Below are 26,791 nucleotides of genomic sequence, written 5' to 3' on the forward strand. Positions count from 1 at the left end.
CAGCAAAAAGAACTACAGGCCAAAATCCCTGATGACAATGGATGCAAAAATTCTCAATAAGATACTAGGAAATCGAATTCAACAGCATATAAAAAGAATTATACACCATAATCAAGTGGGATTCATTCCTGGGCTGCAGGGCTGGTTCAACATTCGCAAATCAACGTGATACATCACATTAATAAAAGAAAGATAACCATATGATCCTGTCAATCGATGCAGAAAAAGCATTTGACAAAATTCAGCATCCTTTCTTAATAAAAAACGTCGAGAAAGTCGGGGTAGAAGGAACATACTTAAAACATTATAAAAGCCACTTATGAAAAGCCCACAGCTAATATCATCCTCAATGGGGAAAAACTGAGAGCTTTCTCCCTGAGATCAGGAATATGACAAGGATGTCCACTCTCACCACTGTTGTTTAACATAGTGTTGGAAGTTCTAGCATCAGCGATCAGACAACAAAAGGAAATCAAAGGCATCAGAATTGGCAAAGACGAAGTTAAGCTTTCACTTTCTGCAGATGACATGATATTATGCGTGGAAAATCCGATAGACTCCACCAAAAGTCTGCTAGAAATGATATATGTATTCAGCAAAGTTGCAGGATACAAAATCAATGTACAGAAATCAGTTGCATTCTTATACACTAAAAATGAAGCAACAGAAAGACAAATGAAGACACTGATCCCATTCACAATTGCACCAAGAAGCATAAAATACCTAGATTTATTAAAAAAAAAAGCATAAAATACCTAACCAAAGATGTAAAAGATCTGTATGCTGAAAACTATAGAAAGCTTATGAAGAAAATTGAAGACATAAAGAAATGGAAAAACATTACATGCTCATGGATTGGAAGAATAATATTGTTAAAATGTCAATACTACCCAAAGCAATCTACACATTCAATGCAATCCCAATCAACATTGCACCAGCATTCTTCTTGAAGCTAGAACAAACAGTCCTAAAATTTGTATGGAACCACAAAAGACCCCAAATAGCCAAAGTAATTTTGAAGAAGAAGACCAAAGCAGGAGGCATCACAATCCCAGACTTTAGCCTCTACTATAAAGCTGTAATCATCAAGACAGCATGGTATTGGCACAAAAACAGACACATAGACCAGTGGAATAGAATAGAAACTCCAGAATTAGGCCCACAAAAGTATGGGCAACTAATCTTTGACAAAGCAGGAAAGAATATCCAATGGAAAAAAGACAGTCTTTTTAACAAATGGTGCTGGGAGAACTGGACAGCAACATGCAGAAGGATGAAACTATTCTTACACCATTCACAAAAATAAACTCAAAATGGATAAAGGACCTGAATGTGAGACAGGAAACCATCAAAACCCTAGAGGAGAAAGCAGGAAAAGACCTCTCTGACCTCAGCTGCAGCACTTTCTTACTTGACACATCCCCAAAGGTAAGGGAATTAAAAGCAAAAATGAACTATTGGGGCCTCATCAAGATAAAAAGCTTCTGCACTGCAGAGGAAACAATCAGCAAAACTAAAAGGCAACCAATAGAATGGGAAAAGATACTTGCAAATGACATATCGGAGATATGGAAACAAACTGAGGGTTGATGGGGGGTGGGAGAGAGGGGAGGGTGGATGATGGGTATTGAGGAGGGCACCTGTTGGAATGAGCACTGGGTGTTGTATGGAAACCAATTTAACAAATTTCATATTTAAAAATAAATAAAAAATAAACTAAGCTAAGATAAAATAAAAATCAGTTAAATCACTCAGTAAGAATTTAACCTAGAAGTAAGAAAGGACAGTGTTATTTGATAAAGAGGCACTCTATCTAGGATAATTCAGAAGTTTTGCTATAAAATTTTAGAAAACAATTATTCTTGCATACATATCTAACTGACCTAATAAAGATTTACAAACAGATTCATTCTCCACGTGAATACCTATTGCTCTTTCTCCTTAACTTGCCACATCTCTAGCAGCACTGAATTCTTTTCTTATTTTCTGGCAATACATTATCCACAATATTTCTTTATCACTTAGAACATCTGTTCTGGTCCCTGCCTGCAGGCTGACAGACGTTCCCATGCAATGACTGAGGCAGTTGATACTCAGTGTTTAATGAGTGTCTTGTTCAAGATAACTAGGCAGTTTAAACAATTAAGAGGGAACCAAAATCTGGTCTTCTGCCTCCTAGTACAGGACTCTTTCTACTTGATTCACCTTTTCTTTGTCTACTTCTTTCTCTCCTATAATGTAAACCAGGAAAGTGAGCTGCCCTGAGTTAGAAGATCTGTGTTCTAGGAACCCTGAGTAAGAACATGGGCTTCAAATGATCTCTTCTGTACAAGGAAGGTAGTAGACAGGATAATTTATATTCCTTTCTAGTGCTGTGTTTTAATTATAAACTAAATAATTTTTCATATTACAGAAAATATTTCACCATATTCATAATACTTTTTACTTTTAAGATTTTATTTTTAAGTAATTTCTACATCCACCATGAGGCTCAAACTCACAACCCCAAGACCAAGAGTCTCACGCTCCACTGACTGAGCCAGCCAGGTGCCCCTCATAATGATACTTTAAAAAAATTTTATTTAAATTTCATTTAGTTAACATATGGTGTAGTATTGGTTTCAGGAGCAGAACCCAGTGATTCGTCATTCACATATAACACCCAGTGCTCATCCCAACAAGTGCCCTTCTTAATGCCCATCACCCATTTAGCCCATCCTCCCACCCCTCCCCTCCAGCAACCCTCAATTTGTTCTCTGTATTTATGAGTTTCATATGGTTTGCCTCCCTCTCTATTTTTGTCTTATTTTCCCTTCCCTTTCCCTATGTTAATCTGTTTCTTAATTCCACATATGAGTGAAATTGTATGTCTTTCTCTGACTTATTTTACTTAGCATAATACACTCTCATTCCATCCACATTGTTGCAAATGGCAAGATTTCATTCTTTTTGATTGCGAGTAGTATTCCATTGTATGTATGTGTATATATCACATCTTCTTTAGCCATTCATTAGTCCATGGACATTTGGGCCCTTTCCATAACTTAGCTATTATTGATGGTGCTGCTGTAAACATTGGGGTACATGTGCCCCTTGAAATCAGCATTTTTGTATTCTTTGGGTAGATACATAGTAGTGCAATTGCTGGGCCTTAGGGTGTTTCTATTTTTAATTTTTTTACTGTTTATTTTTGAGAGAGGGAGAGAGAGAGACAGAGTGTGAGCAGGCAGGGGCAGAGAGAGACAGAGTTGCAGAATCCAAAGCAGGCTCCAGGTTCTGAGCTGTCAGCATAGAGCCTGATATGGGGCTCGAACCCACGAGCTGTGACATCATGATCTGAGCTGAAGTTGGAGGTGTAACCAACTGAGCCACCCAGGCACCGCTCTATTTTTAATTTTTTTAGAAACTTCCATACTGTTTTGCAGAGCAGCTGTACCAGTTTGCATTCCCACCACTATTTCAAAAGCATTCCCTTTTCTCCGCATCCTCACCAATATCTGCTGTTTCCTGAATAGGTGTAAAGTGATATCTCATTGTGGTTTTGATTTGTATTTTTCTTATGATGAATGATGTTGAGCATCATTTCATGTGTCTTTTAGCCATCTGAATGTCTTTATTAGAAAAGTGTCTGTTCATATCTTTTGCCTGTTTCTTCACTGGATTATTTGTTTTTTGGGTGTTGAGTTTGTTCATAATGATACTTTTTAATAACTGCATAGCATTTTGTCACATTTATCTTCTATAATCTGCTAAATTCCTTCCTTGGTTTTTTGACTTTTTCATTATATAGATAATGCTGCAAAAAACTTCATCATACATGCACTTTTTTTCCTTCAGTTAAATAACTTCCTTTAAGTAAATTTCTGGAATAGGATTACTGAGTCCAAGGGTATAAACATAGTTAAAGGTTTCAAGATTCTAATTGTCAGGTGTATTTCCTCTCTCCCAACTCCTTAGAAATTCTCTTTCTATGCCTTATATATCTGCAATTATTTAAAAAGAACACTTGTATATTTATATCAAAACCACTTTGAAAACTGTTAGGAAGTCTGATCTAATTCTACCTGGAACTAAACTTGATGATTTGACTACATAATTGCAGATACATTTTAAGTATTTTCTGCCTCTTATATTGTAGAATCACACCCTAGTAGAAGGATTAAAGTACTCATTAGATATTTTTACGTTTTCTTGTCTTTTCTGATGCTACTTCCTATTTGACTAACAGTGGATAATTCCTTACTTCCCTCCCCGCTAGGCTGGGCCTCTGAAAGGGGATTAGAAGTTCCTCTTTCACACACTGATAACCAGCCAGTGCCTTCACAGAGTCCAAAGAAATTAACAAAGTGTAAGTTATTTATTTCTATTCTTTATTATCATATTAACAATCAGTTGCAGTCACATAAATTTAGAAAAGAATTACTTTATAGTCTTTGCCTCATATTGTCCAGGAAAATATTTTGTTCATAATGAATTAAAATGAAAGTTATACCTGGCTATCCCTCAGAATGGAAAAAATTGAATAGAAATTGTGAACTTGTCATAGTAAATTCTATACTTTAATTTTTTAAATATTTTGTGCTAAGGTTTGTTGGTAATGGATAATATCATTAAGATAGAAGGTGTTCTTTGATTACAAGATGCCCATTGACAAAGAGTGCATTCAGGCTTTTAGCATAGGGCCTGGTACATAGTAATTGCTAACATTTGTTGAGTACTTACCATATTATTGTCTGCAGAACTGGTCCATGTTGTAGTTACTATGTAGGGTATGCATAGAAAACAGGTACTCTGTCAGGATTTTGGATACATGATAATCTTAGTCACTAATGTTGATTTTTTAAAACTTTGATTGGAAAACATTTCAAATGTACAAATGTTACATAAGTGAAAATAGCTCAAAGAACACCTGTATACCCTTTATCCAGATTCATCTACTGTTAGTATTTTGCTTTATGTAGGGTGTGTGTGTGTGTGTGTGTGTGTGTGTGTGTGTGTGTGTGATTCATGTGTTATTTTATTCTCAACCACTTGAGGGTGAGTTACATACATCATGACCATTTACCCTAAAATACTTAAGTTTGTATTTCCTAAGAACAGGTATATTTTCTTTCATAACCACTGTATGGCTTGTAAACTTCAGGAAATTTAATGTTAATGTATTTTGTACAAAGCAAACCATGTATTTGTATTCCAGTTTTGTGAGTTGACCCAATAATGTCCCCTGTAGCACATTCCCCCTCTGGACCGAGAGTCTAGGGTCATGATGTATTCAGTTGCTATGTCTCTTTAGTCCCTTTTATTCTGAAACACTTCCACAGTTTTTCTTTGACTTTTGAACATGGGAATTTTAATACAATATAGTCCCTCTGCTCCACTGCTTTTTATCTTTGGTAGAATATTTCTTATCTCAGTTTTATCTGAATTTTATTGTGATTAAATTCAGGTTCTTCATTCTTGACTGGAATACTACACAGGTGACCCTCCTGTCTCAGGGTTCCAGATGTAAGGTTTATGCAGTCTGTTTCTCCTTCATTGATAATGTTAATTTTGGCCACCCATTCAAAGTGTTGTGTACTTTTTCTCTTAAATAATTACGGTTTTATGTTATTTTATCCTCTCATGAAGTTATTAAGCAGTCTCTGAGGAGACACTTTGCGACAGCACACAAGTCCAGGTCTTAATCAGAATTTCTACTTAGATGTAGCATCCATTGTTGTTGCTTTTTGTGTGATTCAGTCTTTACAATGATGAGTGGTATAAAAAAAAAAATAAAAGATCTTCTCACCACAGCACTCCCTCCACATTTTTGTTGTAGTAGAAAATACAAAACAGAATTTATCCTCCATTTATTTATTTATTTGTTTGTTTGTTTATTTATAAATTTACATCCAAACTAGCATATAGTGCAACAATGATTTCAGGAGTAGATTACTTAATGCAGCTTACCCATTTAGCCCGTACCCCCTCCGACAACCCCGCCAGTAACCCTCTGTTCTCCATATTTAAGAGTCCCTTATGTTTTGTCCCTCTCCCTGTTTTTATATTATTTTTGCTCCCCTTCCCTTGCTTCCCTTCATAAGTTATGTGTCTTAATATCTTCATATGAGTGAAGGCATGTGATATTTGTATTTCTCTGACTAATTTAGCTTGGCATAATACCGTCTAGTTCCATCCACGTAGTTACAAATGGCAAGATTTCATTCTTTTTGATTGCTTAGTAATACTCCATTGCATGGTATGTATGTGTGTGTGTGTGTGTGTGTGTGTACACACACACACACACACACACACACACACCACATCTTCTTTATTCATTCATCCATCGATGGACATTTGGCTCTTTCCATACTTTGGCTATTGTTGATAGTGCTGCCATAAACATTAGGGTGCATGTGCCCCTTCAAAACAGAATACCTGTATCGCTTGGATAAATACCTAGAGTGCAATTGCTGGGTCATAGGGTAGTTCTCTTTTTAGATTTTTGTGGAACCTCCATACTGTTTTCCAGAGTGGCAGCACCAGCTTGCATTCTCACCAGCAGTGCAAAAGAGAACCTTTCTCTCTGCATCCTCACCAACATCTGTTGTTGCCTGAGTTGTTAATGTTAGCCATTCTGACAGGTGTGAGGTGGTATCTTATTGAGGTTTTAATTTGTGTTTCCCTGATGATGGTGATGTTGACCATGTTTTCATATGTCAATTGGCCATCTGGATGTTTTCTTTGGAGAAGTGGCTATTCATGTCTTTTGCCCATTTCTTCACTGGATTATTTGTTTTTTGGGTGTTGAGTTTGATAAGTTCTTTATAGATTTTCAATACTCACCCTTTATCTGATACGTCATTTGCAAATATCTTCTCCCATTCTGTAGGTTGCCTTTTAGTTTTGCTGATTGTTTCCTTTGCTGTCCAGAAGCTTTTTATTTTGATGAGGTCCCAGTAGTTAATTTTTGCTTTAGTTTCCCTTGCCTCTGGAGACGTGTTGATTAAGAAGTTGCTACGGCCAGGGTCAAAGAAGTTTTTGCCTGCTTTCTCCTCGAGGATTTTGATGGCTTCCTGTCTTTCATGTCTTGAGGTCTTTCATCCATTTTGAGTTTATTTTTGTGTATGGTGTAAGAAAGTGGTCCAGGTTCATTCTTCTGCATGTCACTGTCCAGTTTTCCCAGCACCACTTGCTGAAGAGACTGTCTTTATTCCATTGGATATTCTTTCCTGCTTTGTCAGAGATTAGTTGCCCATATGTTTGTGGGTCCATTTCTGGGTTCTCTATTCTGTTCCATTGATCTGAGTGTCTGTTCTTGTGCCAGTACCATACTGTCTTGATGATTACAGCTTTGTAGTATAGCTTGAAGTGTGGGATTGTGATGCCTCCTGCTTTGGTTTTCTTTTTCAAGATTGCTTTGGCTATTCAGGGTCTTTTCTGGTTCCATACAAATTTTAGGATTATTTGTTCTAGCTCTGTGAAGAATGCTGGCGTTATTTTGATAGGGATTGCATTGAATATGTAGATTGCTTTGGGTAGTATCGACATTTTAACAATATTTGTTCTTCCTATCCAGGAGCATGGAATCTTTTTCCATTTTTTTTGTGTCTTCTTCAATTTCTTTCATAAGCTTTCTATACTTTTCAGTGTATAGAGTTTTCACCTCTGGTTAGATTTATTCCTAGGTATTTTATGGCTTTTGGTGCAATTGTAAATGGGATCGATTCCTTGATTTCTCTTTCTGTTGCTTCATTGTTGGTGTATAGGAATGCAACCGATTTCTGTGCATTGATTTTATATCCTGCCACTTTGCTGAATTCATGGATCTGTTCTAGCAGGTTTTTGGCGGAATATTTTGGGCTTTTCATAGAGTGTCATGTAATCTGCAAAGAGTGAAAGTTTGAACCTCCTCCTGGCCGATGTGGATGCCTTTTATTTCTTTGTGCTGTCTGATTACAGAGGCTAAGACTTCCAATAGTATGTTGAATAACAGTGGCAAGAGTGGACATTCCTGTCTTGTTCCTCACCTTAGGGGGAAAGCTCTCAGTTTTTCTCCCTTGAGGATGATATTAGTGTTGGGTCTTTCATATATGGCTTTTATGATCTCGAGGTATGCTCCTTCTATCCCTCCTTTATTGAGGGTTTTTATCAAGAAAGAATGCTGTACTTTGTCAAATGCTTTCTTTGCATCTATTGGGAGGATCATATGGTTCTTGTCCTTTTTTTTATTGATGTGATGAATCACATTGATTGTTTGGCAGATATTGAAGCAGCCCTGCATCCCAGGTATAAATCCCACTTGGTCACGGTGAATATTTTTTTAATGTATTGTTGGATCCTGTTGGCTAATATCTTCTTGAGGATTTTTACTTCCATGTTCATTAGGAAAATTGGTCTGTAGTTCTCCTTTTTAGTGGGGTCTCTGTCGGTTTTGGAATCAAGGTAATGCTGGCTTCATAGAAAGAGTTTGGAAGTTTTCCTTCCATTTCTGTTTTTGGAACACCTTCAAGAGAATAGGTGTTAACTCTTCCTTAAATGGTTGGTAGAATTCCCCTGGAAATCCATCTGGCCCTGGACTCTTGTGTTTTGGCAGATTTTTGATTACTAATTCAATTTCCTTACTGGTTATGGGTCTGTTCAAATTTACGATTTCTTCCTGTTTCAGTTTTAGTAGGGTATATGTTTGTAGAAATTTGTCCATTTCTTCCAGATTGCCCATTTTATTGGCATATAATTGCTCATAATATTGTCTTATTATTGTTTTTATTTCTGCTGTGTTGGTTGTCATCTCTCCTCTTTCATTCTTCAGTTTATTTACTTGGGTCCTTTCATTTTTCTTTTTGATCAAACTGGCTAGTTGTTTATCAATTTTGTTGATTCCTTCAAAGAACCAGCTTCTGGTTCTTCATTGATCTGTTCTACGGTGGGTTTTTTTTGTTTGTTTGTTTGTTTCAATAGCATTAATTTCTGCTCTAATCTTTATTATTTCCTGTCTTCTGCTGGTTTTGGATTTTATTTGCTGTTCTTTTTCCAGCTCCTTAAGGCTTAAGGTTAGGTTGTGTATCTGAGATCTTTCTTCCTTCTTTAGGAAGGCCCGGATTGCTATATACTTTCCTCTTATGACCACCTTTGCCTATGACCATCCCAGAGTTTTTGGGTTGTGGTGTTGTAATTTTCATTGGCTTCCATGATCTTTTTAATTTCCTCTTTAACTTCTTGGTTAGCCCATTCATTCTTTAGTAGGATGTTCTTCAGTCTCCAAGTATTTGTTATCTTTCCAAATTTTTTCTTGTGGTTGATTTCAATGTTACAGTGTGGTCTGAAAATACGCATGGTATGATCTTGATCTTTTTGTACTTGCTGAGGGCTGATTTGTGTCTCAGTATATGGTCTATTATGGAGAATATTCCATGTGCACTGGAGAAGAATGTGTATTCTGCTGCTTTAGGATGAAATGCTCTGAGTATACCTGTTGAGTCCATCTGGTCCAGTGTATCATTCAAAGCCATTGTTTCCTTGTTGATTTTTTAATTAGATGATCTGTCCTTTGCTGCGAGTGGGGTGTTGAAGTCTCCTACTTTTGTGGTATTAGTATTGATGGGTTTCTTTATGTTTGTGATTAATTGATTTATATATTTGGGTGCTCCACATTTGGTGCATAAATGTTTACAATTGTTAGGTCTTCTTGGTGATAGACCCCTTGATTATGATATAATGCCCTTCTGCATCTCTTGATACAGTCTTTATTTTAAAGTCTAGATTGTCTGATATAAGTATGGCTACTCCGGCTTTCTTTTGTTGACCATTAGCATGATAGATGCTTCTCCATCCCCTTATTTTTTTTATTTTTTATTTAAAAAAAAATTTTTTTTTCAACGTTTATTTTTGGGACAGAGAGAGACAGAGCATGAATGGGGGAGGGGCAGAGAGAGAGGGAAACACAGAATCAGAAACAGGCTCCAGGCTCTGAGCCATCAGCCCAGAGCCCGACACGGGGCTCGAACTCACAGACCGCGAGATCGTGACCTGGCTTAAGTCGGACGCTTAACCGACTGCGCCACCCAGGCGCCCCGTCCATCCCCTTATTTTTAATCTGAAAGTGTCTTTAGGTCTAAAGTGGGTCTCTTGTAAACTGCAAGTAGATGGATCTTGTTTTCTTATCAATTCTGTTACCCTGTGTCTTTTGATTGGAGCATTGAGTCCATTGATGTTTACAGTGACTACTGAAAGATATGAATTTATTGCCATTTATGATGCTTGTAGAGTTGGAGTTTCTGGTGGTGTTCTCTGGTCCTTTCTTTTTTTTTTTTTTTTTTAATATATGAAATTTATTGACAAATTGGTTTCCATACAACACCCAGTGCTCATCCCAAAAGGTGCCCTCCTCAATACCCATCACCCACCCTCTCCTCCCTCCCACCCCCCATCAACCCTCAGTGTGTTCTCAGTTTTTAACAGTCTCTTATGCTTTGGCTCTCTCCCACTCTAACCTCTTTTTTTTTTTTTTCCTTCCCCTCCCCCATGGGTTCCTGTTAAGTTTCTCAGGATCCACATAAGAGTGAAACCATATGGTATCTGTCTTTCTCTGTATGGCTTATTTCACTTAGCATCACACTCTCCAGTTCCATCCACGTTGCTACAAAAGGCCATATTTCATTTTTTCTCATTGCCATGTAGTATTCCATTGTGTATATAAACCACATTTTCTTTATCCATCATCAGTTGATGGACATTTAGGCTCTTTCCATAATTTGGCTATTGTTGAGAGTGCTGCTATGAACATTGGGGTACAAGTGGCCCTATGCATCAGTACTCCTGTATCCCTTGGGTCAATTCCTAGCAGTGCTATTGCTGGGTCATAGGGTAGGTCTATTTTTAATTTTCTGAGGAACCTCCACACTGCTTTCCAGAGCGGCTGCACCAATTTGCATTCCCACCAACAGTGCAAGATGGTTCCCGTTTCTCCACATCCTCGCCAGCATCTATAGTCTCCTGATTTGTTCACTCTGGCCACTCTGACTGGCGTGAGGTGATACCTGAGTGTGGTTTTGATTTGTATTTCCCTGATAAGGAGCGACGCTGAACATCTTTTCATGTGCCTGTTGGCCATCTGGATGTCTTCTTTAGAAAAGTGTCTATTCATGTTTTCTGCCCATTTCTTCACTGGGTTATTTGTTTTTTGGGTGTGGAGTTTGGTGAGCTCTTTATAGATTTTGGATACTAGCCCTTTGTCCGATATGTCGTTTGCAAATATCTTTTCCCATTCCGTTGGTTGCCTTTTAGTTTTGTTGGTTGTTTCCTTTGCTGTGCAGAAGCTTTTTATCTTCATAAGGTCCCAGTAATTCACTTTTGCTTTTAATTCCCTTGCCTTTGGGTATGTGTCAAGTAAGAAAGTGCTGCGGGTGAGGTCAGAGAGGTCTTTTCCTGCTTTCTCCTCTAGGGTTTTGATGGTTTCCTGTCTCACATTCAGGTCCTTTATCCATTTTGAGTTTATTTTTGTGAATGGTGTAAGAAAGTGGTGTAGTTTCATTCTTCTGCATGTTGCTGTCCAGTTCTCCTAGCACCATTTGTTAAAAAGACTGTCTTTTTTCCATTGGCTCTTCTTTCCTGCCTTGTCAAAGATTAGTTGGCCATACATTTGTGGGTCCAATTCTGAAGTATTTATTCTATTCCATTGGTCTATGTGTCTGTTTTTGTGCCAATACCATGCTGTCTTGATGATGACAGCTTTGTAGTAGAGGCTAAAGTCTGGGATTGTGATGCCTCCTGCTTTGGTCTTCTTCAAAATTACTTTGGCTATTCGGGGCCTTTTGTAGTTCCATATGAATTTTAGGATTGCTTGTTCTAGTTTCAAGAAGAATGCTGGTGCAATGTTGATTGGGATTGCATTGAATGTGTAGATAGCTTTGTCTAGTATTGACATTTTGACAACATTTATTCTTCCAATCTATGAGCACGGAATGTTTTTCCACTTCTTTATGTCTTCTTCAATTTCCTTCATAAGCTTTCTATAGTTTTCAGCATACAGATCGTTTACATGTTTGGTTAGATTGATTCCTAGGTATTTTATGCTTCTTGGTGCAATTGTGAATGGGATCAGTGTCTTTATTTGTCTTTCTGTTGCTTCATTTTTAGTGTATAAGAATGCAACTGATTTCTGTACATTGATTTTGTATCCTGCAACTTTGCTGAATTCATATATCAGTTCTAGCAGACTTTTGGTGGAGTCTATCGGATTTTCCATGCATAATATCATGTCATCTTCAGAAAGTGAAAGCTTGACATCATCATTGCCAATTTTGATGCCTTTGATTTCCTTTTGTTGTCTGATTGCTGATGCTAGAACTTCCAACACTATGTTAAACAACAGTGGTGAGAGTGGACATCCTTGTCATATTCCTGATCTCAGGGGAAAAGCTCTCAGTTTTTCCCCATTGAGGATGATATTAACTGTGGGCTTTTCATAAATGGCTTTTATGATGTTTAAGTATGTTCCTTCTATCCCGACTTTCTCGACGGTTTTTATTAAGAAAGGATGCTGAATTTTGTCAAATACTTTTTCTGCATCAATTGACAGGATCATATGGTTCTTATCTTTTCTTTTATTAATGTGATGTATCACGTTGATTGATTTGTGAATGTTGAGCCAGCCCTGCAGCCCAGGAATGAATCCCACTTGATCATGGTGAATAATTCTTTTTATAAGCTGTTGAATTCGATTTGCTAGTATCTTGTTGAGAATTTTTGCATCCATATTCATCAGGGATATTGGCCTGTAGTTCTCTTTTTCTGCTGGGTCTCTGTCTGGTTTAGGAATCAAAGTAATACTGGTTTCATAGAATGAGTCTGGAAGTTTTCCTTCCCTTTCTGTTTTTTTTGTAATAGCTTGAGAAGGATAGGTATTATCTCTGCTTTAAATGTCTGGTAGAATTCCCCTGGGAAGCCATCTGGTCCTGGACTCTTATTTGTTGGGAGATTTTTGAGAACTGATTGAATTTCTTCACTGGTTATGGGTCTGTTCAAGCTTTCTATTTCCTCCTGTTTGAGTTTTGGAAGTGCATGGGTGCTTAGGAATTTGTCCACTTCTTCCATGTTGTCCAGTTTGTTGGCATATAATTTTTCATAGTATTCCCTGGTAATTGCTTGTATTTCTGAGGGATTGGTTGTAATAATTCCATTTTCATTCATGATTTTATCTATTTGGGTCATTTCCCTTTTCTTTTTGAGAAGCCTGGCTAGAGGTTTATCAATTTTGTTTATTTTTTCAAAAAACCAACTCTTGGTTTCATTGATCTGCTCTACAGTTTTTAGATTCTATATTGTTTATTTATGCTCTAATCTTTATTATTTCTCTTGCTCAGTTTGGGGTGTCTTTGCTGCGCTGCTTCTATTTCCTTTAGGTGTGCTGTTAGATTTTGTATTTGGGATTTTTCTTGTTTCTTGAGATAGGCCTGGATTGCAATGTATTTTCCTCTCAGGACTGCCTTTGCTGCATCCCAAAGTGTTTGGATTGTTATATTTTCATTTTTGTTTGTTTCCATATATTTTTAAATTTTTTCTCTAATTGCCTGGTTGACCCATTCATTTTTTTTTTCCCATTCATTCTTTAGTACGGTGTTCTTTAACCTCCATGCTTTTGGAGGTTTTCCAGATTTTTTCCTGTGGTTGATTTCAAGCTTCATAGCATTGTGGTCTGAAAGTATGCATGGTATGATCTCAATTCTTGTATACTTATGAAGGGCTGTTTTGTGACCCAGTATGTGATCTGTCTTGGAGAATGTTCCATGTGCACTCGAGAAGAAAGTATATTCTGTTGCTTTGGGATGCAAAGTTCTAAATATATCTGTCAAGTCCATCTGATCCAATGTATCATTCAGGGCCCTTGTTTCTTTATTGATCCTGTGTCTAGAAGATCTATCCATTGTTGTAAGTGGGGTATTAAAGTCCCTGCAATTACCACATTCTTGTCAATAAGGTGCTTATGTTTGTGAGTAATTGTTTTATATATTTGGGGGCTCCCATATTCGGCACATAGACATTTATAATTGTTAGTTCTTGATGGATAGACCGTGTGATTATTATATAATGCCCTTCTTCATCTCTTGTTACAGCCTCTAACTTAAAGTCTAGTTTGTCTGATATAAGTATGGCTACTCCAGCTTTCTTTTGACTTCCAGTAGCATGATAAATAGTTCTCCATCCCCTCACTTTCAATCTGAAAGTTCCTCAGGTCTAAAATGAGTCTCTTGTAGACAGCAAATAGATGGGTCTTGGGTTTTTTTTTATCCATTCTGATACCCTGTGTCTTTTGGTTGGCGCATTTAGTCCATTTACATTCAGTGTTATTATAGAAAGATACGGGTTTAGAGTCATTGTGATGTCTGTAGGTTTCATGCTTGTAGCAATGTTTCTGGTACTTTGTCTCACAGGATCCCCCTTAGGATCTCTTGTAGGGCTGGTTTAGTGGTGATAAATTCCTTAGTTTTTGTTTGTTTGGGAAGACCTTTATATGTCCTTCTATTCTAAATGACAGATTTGCTGGATAGAGGATTCTCGGCTGCATATTTTTTCTGTTCATCACATTGAAGATTTCCTGCCATTCCTTTCTGGCCTGTCAAGTTTCAGTAGAGAGATCCGTCACGAGTCTTATCGGTCTCCCTTTATATGTTAGAGCACATTTATCCCTAGCTGCTTTCAGAATTTTCTCTTTATCCTTGTGTTTTGCCAGTTTCACTATGGTATGTCATGCAGAAGATCGATTCAAGTTACGTCTGAAGGGAGTTCTCTGTGCCTCTTGGATTTCAATGCCTTTTTCCTTCCCCAAATGAGGGAAGTCTCAGCTATTATTTCTTTAAGTACACCTTAAGCACCTTTCCCTCTCTCTTACTCCTCTGGAATACCAATTATGTGTAGATTATTTCTCTTTAGGCCTCACTTAGTTCTCTAATTTTCCCCTCATACTCCTGGATTGTTTTTATCTTTTTCTCAGCTTCTTTTTCCATAATTTTATCTTCTAGTTCCCCTATTCTCTCCTCTGCCTCTTCAATCCGAGCCGTGGTCGTCTCCATTTTATTTTGCCACTCATTTATATCATCTTTTAGCTCCTCCTGGCTGTTCCTCAGTCCTTTGATCTCTGTAGCAATAGATTCTCTGCTGTCCTTTATACTGTTTTCAAGCCCAGCGATTAATTTTATGAGTATTATTCTAAATTCGCTTTCTGTTATATTGTTTGAATCCTTTATGATCAGTTCATTAGCTGTTGTTATTTCCTAGAAGTTTGTTTGAGGGTAATTCTTCCATTTCATCTTTTTGGATAGTCCCTGGAGTGGTGCAGAACTGCAGGGCACTTCTCCTATTCTGTCTTGAATAACTTGCGTTGGTGGGCGGGGCCGCAGTCAGACCTGATGTCTGCCCCCAACCCACCTCTGGGGCCACCGTCAGACTTGTGTGTACCTTCTCTTCCCCTCTCCTAGGGGCAAGATTCACTGTGGGGTGGGTTGCGTGGCCTGTCTGTGCTACTTGTGTACTGCCAGGCTTGTGGTGCTGGGGATCTGGCGTATTAGCTGGGGTGGATTGGCAAGGTGCACAGGGGCAGGAGGCGCAGGCTCAGCTTGCTTTTCCTTTGGAGATCCGCTTAGGGAGGGGCCCTGCGGCACCGGGAGGGAGTCAGACCTGCTACTGGAGGGATGGATCCGCAGCAGCACAGCGTTGGGTGTTTGCGCAGTAAAAGCAAGTTCCCTGACAGGAACTGGTTCCTTTTGTGGCTTTGGCCGGGGGATGGGCGCGGGAGATGGCGTTGGCGAGCGTCTTTGTTCCCCGCCAAGCTTCGTTCTGTTGTCCAGGGCTCAACAACTCTCCCTCCCGTTGTCCTCCATCCCTCCCGCCCTCCGAGTAGATCTGTTAAGTTATAACCTTCCAGATGTTAAGTCCCGCTTGCTGTCAGAACACACTCCATCCGGCCCCTCCATTTTTGCAAGCCAGACCCGGGGTCTCTGCTTTGGGGGTGGGCCACCTTCCGCCCCGGCTCCCTCCCGCCAGTCAGTGTAGCGCACACTGCCTCTCCGCCCTTCCTACCCTCTTCTGTGGACCTCTTGTCTACACTTGGTTCCAGAGAATCCGTTCTGTTAGTCTTCTGGCGATTTTCTGGGTTATTTAAGCAGGTGTGGGTGGAATCTAAGTGATCTGCAGGACGCGGTGAGCCCAGCATCCTCCTACGCCGCCATCTTCCCAGAAGCCCCCTAGGAAAAAATATTTTTAATAAAAAGTAAAAATAAAAATGAATTTTTTTCTCTTTCTATATTCAAGAAAAAGAAACTAAAAAAACAAAAAAGAGAAAAAAAATCGTTTGAAAATTTGAAAAAGTGAATACTTTTAGTGTACTGTAGTAGACTAAAAGAAAGTGATGGAAATAGAATTTGAAAAAAATTTAAATAAAGAGAAAAATGTAGTAAAAAAATTAAAGAAAAATATTTTTAATAGAAATTGAAAGTAAAAATGAAGTTTTTCACTTTCTGCATTCAAGAAAAAGAAAAATGAAAAAGAAAAAAAAAACAAGGAAATCGTTTGCAAATTTGAAAAGGTGAATACACTGAAGTAGGCTAAAATAGAATGATGGAAGTAAGATAGAATTTGAAAAAATTTACACAAAAGTAAAAAATATAGTAAAAAAAATTTTTAATAAGTGAAAATAAAAATGATTTTCTTCTTTCTGTATTCAAGAAAAAGAATAGTGTAAAAGAGAAAAAAAAAAACGAAAGAAAATTGAATAGATGGACCTCGTAACATATTGAAATAGGACTGAAATTACTTCGTTTTTCCCCTAGAAGTCAGACTATGTAGCACTTCATAGTCATAAACTAAGTAGGCTGTGAGACTTGTGTTCTTGAAGGGCGAGGTTGGCCCAGTTGGGCAGGGCTCAGTGTAACAGCTCTGTTCCCCACTAGATGGCGCTCTAGTCCACTGGGGCTGACTGCTGCCGCGCTCGTAGGCCATATGTGCATGCACGGGAGCGGTGAAAATGGCATCACCCAGCTACCTAGTCTCTAGTATGGGAACTCCATTCTCTCCTATCAGCAATCGTGCACTGTCCTCTGTCTTCAGCTTTCGACCACTCGCTGCTGCTTCACTGTCCATGACCAAGCAGTACCCCTCTCCCGCGTCTTGTCTCAGATGCAGCTGTTTTCCCCGGTCCCTTACTTCTGAAGGACTGTGGCTTTGACCCGTTCTGTCCCTCTGCGAGAGGGTCTCACTGAACAATGGCTGAATGCCAGCTCCACCCAGGAACGCCTGCTGGACCCTCCTCCTACCAGTGCCCCAAGACTGTGGCCAGCCCGCCCCAGAAAAAGTTCGTGAGATAGTGTAGCAGCAGCTTTTCAGGGATTATGGAAAATCACAACACACATCTGATACCAGGCTTCACACTTAACGACCTTGTTCCAGCACCAGCAAATGGCTGTTTTCTGGGGTCTGTTGGGACCAGGTGGCTTCAACAGTCTCTACCAATTGTCCTTCCAGCAGTGGATCTGCTTTTCTCCATGTGGCCCAAGAACCTCCTGGACCCCACTCTGTTCCTAGGGATTCCCCCTTCCCACCAGAGCACCACCAGGTATCAAGCTGCAGAATTTCAGCCTTTGCACTCCCCTTGTTTACCGTCTTCATGGGATTTAAACCCTCTCCTTTCTCTTTTCTCCCTTTTTAGTTTAGTCCCTGTGGCTGTTTCAATTTTCCACTTTGTCTCCAGCTGCTTTTGGGGAGGGATGCTTTTCCCATATTCTCCCCCACCCCAGTCTCCGTCCTCTCTACACCTGCAAAGGCGGCTCCCTGCCCACCACCAGCTTCTCTCTTCCCAAGTTCACCTCTACACACCACATACCTGCTGAATTCTGTGGTTCAGGTTGTGCAGATTATTGTGTTAATCCTCCAATCAGTTTTCTAGGTGTGTAGGATGGTTTAGTATTGGTCTGGTGCATTTCACAGACACGAGACACACAAAAAATTTCCATGCTTTTCCTGTATACCACATCTTCTTTATCCATTTATCTATTGATGAACACATGGAATGCTTCCATAATTTGGCTATTATAAATAATGCTACAGTAAACATAGAGATACATACATCTTTTGGGCTTAGTTTTTTCATTATTTGGGTAAATACCCATTAGTGGGATCATCTGATTAATTTTTTGAGGAACCTCCACAGTGGCTGCACCAATATGCATTCCTACCAACAGTGTGCCAGAGTTCCTTTTTCTCTACATCTTCACCAACCCTTGTTGTTTCATGTGTTTTTGATTTTAGTCATCCTGACAGTTATGAGGTGATATCTCATTGTGGTTTTGATTTGCATTTCCATGATGATGACTGATGTTGAGCATCTCTTCATGTGTCTGTTGACCATCTGGATGTCTTTGGAACAATCTGTTCATGCCTTCTGCCTATTTAAAAAAATATATTTATTTTTGAGAGAGAGAAGGGGGGGACCAGTGGGGGAGGGAGGTGTAGAGAGAAAGGGGGATAGAGGATCCGAAGTGGGCTCTGCACAGACAACAGAGAGCCTAATGTGGGGCTCGAATGCACGAACCGTGAGATCATGACCTGAGCTGAAGGCAGCCGCTTAACCGACCCAGCCACTCAGGCACCCCTCTTCTGCCCATTTTTAATTGGATTATTTATTCTTTGGGTGTTGATTTGTATAAGTTCTTTTCGTATTTTGGATACTAGCCCTTCATTTATCTTTTCCTATTCAGTAGGTTGTCTTTCTCTTCTGTTGATTGTTTCCTTTGTTGTTCAGAAGCTTTTTAACTTTGATATTGTCTTAATTGTTTATATTTGCTTTTGTTTCCCTTTCCTCAGGAGACATAGCTAGAATGACCAATGTCAGAGAAATGACTGCCCATGCTCTCTTCTAGGATTTTTATTGCTTTAAGTCTCACATTTAGGTCTTTAATCCATTTGAGTTTATTTTTGTGTATGGTAAGAAGGTGGTACGGTTTTCCCAGCCCATTTGTTGAAGAGACTTTTTTCCCATTGCATATTCTTGCCCCTTTATCATAGACTAATGAACCATATAACTGTGGATTTATTTCTGGGTTCTCTGTTATGTTCCATTGATCTATGTGTTTCTTGGTGTGCCAGTACCATACTGTTTTTTCTTTTTTTTGTACCATATTGTTTTGATTACTACAGTTTTGTAATATATCTTGAAATCTGAGATTGTGGTGTCTCCAGTTTTGTTCTTCTTTTTCAAAATTGCTTTGGCTATTCAGGATCTTTGGTGGTTCTGTGCAAATTTAGGATTATTTGTTCTCAGTTCAGTTAAAACTGCTGTTGGTATTTTGATAGGGATTGCATTAAATCTGTAGGTTTCTTTGTGTAGTATGGACATTTAACAGTGTTTGTGCTCCCAGTCCATGAGCATCTGTCCATTTATTTGTGTCATCTTCAATTTCTTTCATCAGTGTGTTATAATTTCCAGAGTACAGCTTTTGACATCCTTGGTTAAGTTTATTCCTGAGAATTTTATCATTTTTGGTGTAATTGTAAATGGGATTATTTTCTTAATTTCACTTTTTGCTGCTTCATTATTAGTGTATAGAAATGAAATGGATTTCTATACATTGATTTTGTGTCCTGCAACTTTAATACATTTGTCAGTTCTAGTACTTTTTTGGTGGAGTCTTTTGGGTTTTTTCTATATATAATCATGTCATCTACAAATAGTGGCAGTTTGACTTCTTCCTTACCAGTTTGGATGCCTTTTATTTCTTTATGTTGACCAATTGCTGTGGCTAGGACTTCCAGTACTATGTTGAATAAATGTGGTAAGAGTAGGCATCCTTATCTTGTTCTTGACCTTAAAGGAAAAACTCTCAGTTTTCACAATTGAATATGAGGTTAGCTATGGGTTTTTTTATATAAGGGCTTTATTATGTTGAGTTATATTCCCTCTAGACCTGCTTTGTTGAGGGTTTTTATCCTGAATGGATATTGTACTTACTTTGTCACATGCTTTTTCTGCATCTGTTGAAATGACCATCTGGTGTTTATCCTTTTTCTTATTGATGTGATGTATCTCATTGATTGATTTACAAATAATGAACCACCTTGCATTCCAGGAATAAATCCCACTTGATCATGGTGAATGATTTTTTTTTTAATGTATGGTTGGATTCAGTTTGCTAGTGTTTTGTTGAGGATTTTTGCGTCTATATTGAGAGATATTGGCCTGTAGTTCTCTTTTTTTGTGTTTTCTTTATCATGTATATCACATATACATGAATTTACAAATGCACGTAATGAATTTAGAAGTTTTCCTTCCTCTTGTACTTTTTGGAATAGTTTGGGAAGGATAGGTATTAACGCTTTTTTAAATGTTTGGTAGAATTTGCCAGTGAAGGTATCCGGTCTGGGGATTTTTTTTTTTTTAATTACTGATTCAATTTCATTGCTGTTAATTGGTCTGTTCAAATTTTCTATTTCCTCTGATTCAGTTTTGGGAGATATGTTTCTGTGAATTTATCCATTTCTTCTAGGTTGTCCAATTTTTTGGCATATAACTTTTCATAATATTCTCTTATCCTTTCTGTGGTGTTATTTCTCCTCTTTCAGTTCTGATTTTGAGTTCTTTTTTTTTTTTTTAATGAGTCTGGCTAAAGGTTTATCAATTTTATGATCTTTTCAAAGAACCAGCTCCCAGTTTGATTGATCTGTTTTATTGGGATTTTTTAGTTTTTCTTTTATTTCCACTCTAATCTTTATTTCCTTCTATTGGTTTTGGGTTTCGTTTCTTCTTCATTTTCTAGCTCCTTTACACGTAAGATTAGGTTGTTTGAAAATTTTCTTGCTTCTTGAGGTAGGTCTGTATTGCTCTTTTCCAGGATACTTATTAATAACGGGCCCCTTGTTCACTCTCAGGTATCCTAGTTTAATGATAAATTATTACTACTTTACAGATGAGTAAATAAGAGCCCTTGAGGTTAAATGACTTGCCATAATTACTTATTAGTAGGTAGTGTGCTGAGGACTCAAGGCCAGAACTGACACTAACTTGGGAGTTTTCTAGAAATAGAAGTGGACATAAACAGAAGCCTTTCACTCTGTCCTTATCTTTGAGGAATAAGATCCTCCACAGTCCAAACTACAGTCCACTGGTTTGTGGAAAGTGGGAACCATGTTTGTAAAAGAGGGTTGCCCTAGACTCTTCTGCATATGATTTCTTTCCATTCTTTTCTCACTGAGTCACTCATTTCATATCTAGGTTTTCATATTGTCCCCTGGGTCTTAACTCTGCTACTGGACCCCTTGACCTTCAAGAGCGTAGCCTTCTGAGATGACTCACTTGTGTGCCAATGTGCATTCTTTTTCTAGTCTCAGCCTTGAGTCTAAATGTATATCCTTGAAATATTTGCCCCAGTACAACCTGTAGACTATTGATATATATGGTTTTCTAGTCTCCACAGAGAGGTAAGAAAGAATTGGTTAACAGAAAGTTGTACCTGAACACAATCCACTCTATAAGATGTTCATCAAGAATTTGTAAAGTGCACATGGAAAAGACAAAGGAAACTGCTGTAAACCAAAATAGGAACTGTTGGGTATGTTAATGTAACAGGATCGGAAGGATTTTCTTCCCCTTATGTTTAATATTTCAGTATTTTATCATGTAGATTTTTAAAACACATTTACAAATGTAATGTTCCTACTTTGTAGGAACAAATGTTACTTTTACTTTTCAGCCTTACCTGAGAGACTTCTATAAACTATCTCAGTTGTTTCTTTTTTTTTTATTTTTGAGAGAGACAGACAGAATGTGAGTGAGGGAGGGGCAGAGAGAGAGGGAGACACAGAATCCCAAGCAGGCTCCAGGTTCTGAGCTGTCAGCACAGAGCCTGACATGGGGCTCAAACTCATGAACTGTGAGATCATGACCTGAGCTGAAGTTGGACACCTAACCAACTAAGTCACCCAGGTGCCCATCTCAGTGTTTCTAAGAAGCCTTTACTACCACCTGCCTTTTTTACTTTTTTTTTAATTGAAAAAAAAATCTTTTTAATTTTATTTTTTGAGAGAGAGGGAGGGAGAGAGAGAGAGAGAACGAGCGGGGGAGGGGCAGAGAGAGGGAGACACAGACTCCAAAGCAAGCTCCAGGCTCTGAGTTGTCAGTACAGAGCCTGAACATGGGGCTCGAACCCATGAACCATGGGATCATGACCTGAGCTGAGTCAGACGCTCAACCGACTGAGCCACCCAGGTGCCTCATTTGCCTTTTCACTTTTAGTCATTTCTCAGAGCAACATGAAAATACTTACATATAAGGTCCCCAGCAAAGCACAAGGTACCTGCATTCACGTCTCAGAATTACCAAGGAGATGTAATTGATAGTTGATTCTTGTCAGTCGTCTTAAATTTTTGTATTCAGAAGAAGAATCTACTTTAAAATCATGTAAATGGTAATGTGATTTTAAAAATATGAGACTCTTCATTGTGTTTTTTCTTCTTTAATAGCTCCCAGCAGTGGTAACCAAGACATGTCAGCCTGGTTCAATCTATTTGCAGACTTGGATCCACTTTCAAACCCAGATGCTATTGGACACTCAGATGATGAACTTCTTAATGCTTGATTGAAATTATGTCGTCACTTCAGTGGCCTTGAGACATCAGTTTTACAACATACTGCCTTTGTGGAAAGGAGTTTATATTGTAACACATACACAAAAGCATCGTGTTTGTGGATATAACACTTTTTAGCCAACTTTAAACAGATGGTAAGGACTACATCTGAATAGATTAAGTATCTCTTTAATATCTTGGATCTGCAGCTATCTTGATAATATGTTGAAAATATTACAAACTATTGAGTGTGAAATGGATATCAAAATTTGTTTCAAGATAACAGGAAGGAATAATTCTGTAAATAAGGAGTTGGGCTTTTTTCTTTGGAAAGCCTTTTATGTTCAAGTTGCCTTGCTGACTGTGAGACTTCTATATGTGGATAAAGACAGCATGTAAATTGGGTTGTGATTTGGGGTTGGTTTTTAAATAAAACCGTAGCAGGGGGAGTTTTTTGTTGTGGAAAATAGCACTAGAACCAGACTAGTTTTGTTTTTAGCTAGAAAAGTAGATTAAGATTTGAGAACTCAATTTGCTTTCATGAAATCACAGAGAACTTGGTGCTTTTCTCCACCTGGGGGCTAAAATGTAGTATTAGTTTTTTTCCTTCATACAGAATCATGGACACCCCTCAATTCCATGATTGAATTTTCATAGGGAAGTAGCAGGATGATTTGTTTGCTAAATCCATCCTCTGTAGAAACATAACCCATCTCCTAAGCCACAAGAATGTCTAGTAACATTCAAGACATTGTACAGGTGTCTCCGGGCCTAGTTGCTTTTTTTTTTTTTTTTACACATTGCTACTGTAATATATAGTATTCATATTCTTTCTGAAAAGAAAACAAGGGGAGGACAATCCCTAAGCAAGTGGCAATAGTATTCCTGAAATTACCCAGAAACTTCTTTTTGAATGAGGGAAAAATGCTAAACAACTTATCCTTATACATGTAAGGGTACATCTATCCTTACACATTCACTTACAATCTTTTTCTTGACATGATTTAACCAAGATTTTCTGGCCATCATAGAAGGCTCTACATGATCAGTAAGAACCGGTCTTATTTTTCCACTTTTTTCCTTTTTGTGGGTGACATCATCTGAGGCTCTGATTACTATGGAAAAACTGTTATCCTTACTGGAGGGAAGTTAGTGTAAGCTAATGAACACATAGCCACTGTATAAATGTGTCAGTCAATATCCTGTTCTTTTTTCTTGCCCACCCTCTGTTTTGAGACAATTTCTTCAGAATAAGAAATTCTTATTTTTGACATCCAGTTCATTGCATCTCCATAAGGAAACATTTTGACTAAGTTGTTCACAGCAGTTTCCATGTGCTCCTAGTTTTAAACAAGCTTATTGATTGTTTACAAAAGAATGGATTGTAATGTCTGAGTCACTGTATATAGAAGAAACAGGGTGGGTAAAGTGCCATCCACCTCCATGCATAGCATTCTGGCCTAGCTACAATCTGAACCACCCAGGAACTCTCCAGAAAATCGCTACTATGTTGCAATACTGCAGAGGCTGGAAAGACCTTACCTGAGGATCAGAAACATGGACTCAGGAAAAGATTATGTAATCTTTTCATGCTTATTTCCATTTTTTTATTTGGTTATCCTTTCAGAAGGATTTTTTTTATTCAGTAAAATTCTCCAGAATGCACTAGTACTGTTAGTGTTCTGCCAAATTCAATCACCAAGGGTCGTGATTCATAATCATAATTTAAATTCTATGCCTATGGTGACTCTATGCTCTCAACTTTACTTCCAGAAATTGCTAACTTTATATCATGAGTTTGTGCCATTTGTCTTTAATTTCCTTTCACTAATGCATTAGTTCAGAAATAATTTGTGTATTTCCTTCACATGCACATTATCTTGTATAAACAAAGACACCTCACCAAAGAGGAAAACCACTGGTTTCGCCAAGCCAGAACCCTGAATCTCAGACTATAAATGTGTACAGATAATGACTTCAATTTTCAAAGAAAGAACAAAAGTCCTCAAAAAAAAAAAAAAAAAAACCCTCACACACAATAGATCTTATTCAGTTCTGAGATTCTCTTAAAATTTCTTCTCTCAATACAGAGTGTGTGTTTGTTCCTTTAACCCAAAAGTAACATTAACTGGCTTAGCAAGTTCAGTTATAATTTCAACAAATCTAACAACTCCATTTTTGAAGAGCACATTGAAAACTTTGTTATTAAAATGAAGGTAACCATATTTTTTTCAGTATTATTTGAAGTTCAGTCATTACAGGCCAGAAGCAGAAATCTGGCTATATTACACCTACATTGCTAATAAAGGAAACAAACCACATATTTAGTAGGGAGTGAAAGGAAGGACAGGATAGACATAGAATACAAAGGTGATCAGTTGCTATTTGCCTAAATCTAGATCAAACATTCAATAAGAAGTAAATTAATTAACCTTAACCAAAGGTAAGCTGAGAACTCTCTCAAAGTAAATGTATCGTTTTTATATTAAATGGGGGAAAATAATATCTCCTAGTTTTTAATTCCAAAGAAGAATGCATTTAACTTTTGAAAAGCCCTGAAGAACTAAAACTTGTCTAATCTTTCTTACAACCACTTTACAAATTAGACAGGAATACCAGGGCATATTAAGATCAGATTGATGTAACTTTGTATTTTTTTGAAATCTTTCATTAATTGTAAAACATAGCTCTGATATGGTTAGAAACAAACTGTATTGTAAAAAATAGGTTTCAGTATTTGCACAATGAAAAGTGTTTGCATTTCAACTATAGATATTTATTTCACGTAACTATCTTTATAGACCATCTGGAAATGTAGAGGTCTTTACAGCTTAAGAACAAAAGGAAGTTTGTGCTCTATTTTACTGAGCCTCTTTTAATAGAGATTACAAGATGGCATAAAACAAAAAAGTTTATTTCCTGAAATATTCAACACAAACACAATTATTGTTAACCTATTCAAAAATTTAGGTTTTACCTCAGGACCATAGTAGTAAAAAGGTAGTTTGAATTGCTATAGATAACACAAAATGAAAATAAAACCAAGGCAATTAATATCTTTGTGAGACTGATTCTTTTTAACTTCATTACAGAAGGGACTTTGTAAGATATGGGAAATAACAGAATGTGTATTTTTTGTGTGTAAATACACTCAGTAACAAAATACAAACCATAAAAATATCAAAATTTTGAGCCTAGAAACAGCCAATGAAATAGAAGCATAGTATTTAACCTGAATTGCTGAAGGCAGGAATAAAAAGAAGAAAGGCAGTACTGATCTAATTTATTTCAGTCTTCCACAGTATTGGCAGGGCCCTGTGTTTTCTTTGAGTAATGAAGCCAGCCCAAGAATCTTGGGATACTGAAATTAAATTATGAAGGAAAAACAAATTTTAAATATTAATTCAGCAGTACTGAAAGTAATGCACTTAAAACATACAATGGTAAATTGTTTAAATATGGCAATGAAAACCTATGGAACAGGATGAGTCACATCAATATGCCAAGCTTTAATAAAATATCTCATTTTTATGTGCCATTTAAAAAGACTAAAAAGTTGAATTAAAAACTGTCCTTGGTGGGGCATCTGGGTGGCTCAGTCAGTTAAGCATCTGACTCTTGATTTCAGCTCAGGTCATGATTTCATGGGTTTGAGCCCCACATCTGGCTCCATGCTGGCAGTGCGGAGCCTGCTTGGGATTGTCTCTGTCCCTACCCTACTCTCTCTCAAAATAAGTAAACTTAAAGAAAACCAAAAACTGTTCTTGGCATTTAAAGTCAAAACATGGTTCTTCACTCAATGGTATAAATAAATGATCAAAGTCCAAAAAGTAAATACCAAAAGGAGATCCTGGTGGTGGTAATACATAAGATTTTGAAGTGCATGTTTTTAAAGAAAAAAAAGTTTGCTTTTTCCTCACATCAAAGTAATATCCATTCATTTAAGAAAAATCATCTACAGCCCTACCATCCAGAAATAACAACTATGGACATTATATACTGATATTTTATAGTGCATTTGGGCTCACATATTTTTTTTAGGTTTATTTATTTTGAGAGAGAGAGAGTGTGTGTGTGCGTGGGGAGGGGCAGAGAGAGAGAGAGAGAATCCCAAGCAGGCCTCTGCACTGTCAGCATACAGCTCAGTGCAGGACTTGAACTCACAAACTGTGAGATCATGACCTGAGTAGAAGTCAGACTC

General features: G+C 37.7%; 1 protein-coding gene across 6 annotated transcripts in view; it reads left to right on the forward strand.

The window, feature by feature from the left end:
- Positions 1-25,644, forward strand: part of ICA1L (islet cell autoantigen 1 like) — a 91,144-nt gene extending 65,500 nt beyond the window's left edge. For 5 of the 6 annotated variants that reach the window (XM_047873618.1, XM_047873616.1, XM_047873621.1 and 2 more), the window contains 2 exons: positions 4,259-4,348; positions 22,486-25,644. In XM_047873618.1, the coding sequence (XP_047729574.1) occupies positions 4,259-4,348; positions 22,486-22,601 (206 nt within the window). In that variant the 3' untranslated portion in view covers positions 22,602-25,644. The remainder of the gene's footprint in view (positions 1-4,258; positions 4,349-22,485) is intronic. The other variant, XM_047873620.1, reaches the window with a different exon arrangement.
- The last annotated feature ends 1,147 nt before the right edge of the window (positions 25,645-26,791 follow it).

The sequence above is a fragment of the Prionailurus viverrinus genome, chromosome C1, assembly GCF_022837055.1.
Source record: "Prionailurus viverrinus isolate Anna chromosome C1, UM_Priviv_1.0, whole genome shotgun sequence".
Taxonomy (NCBI): Eukaryota; Metazoa; Chordata; class Mammalia; order Carnivora; family Felidae; genus Prionailurus; species Prionailurus viverrinus.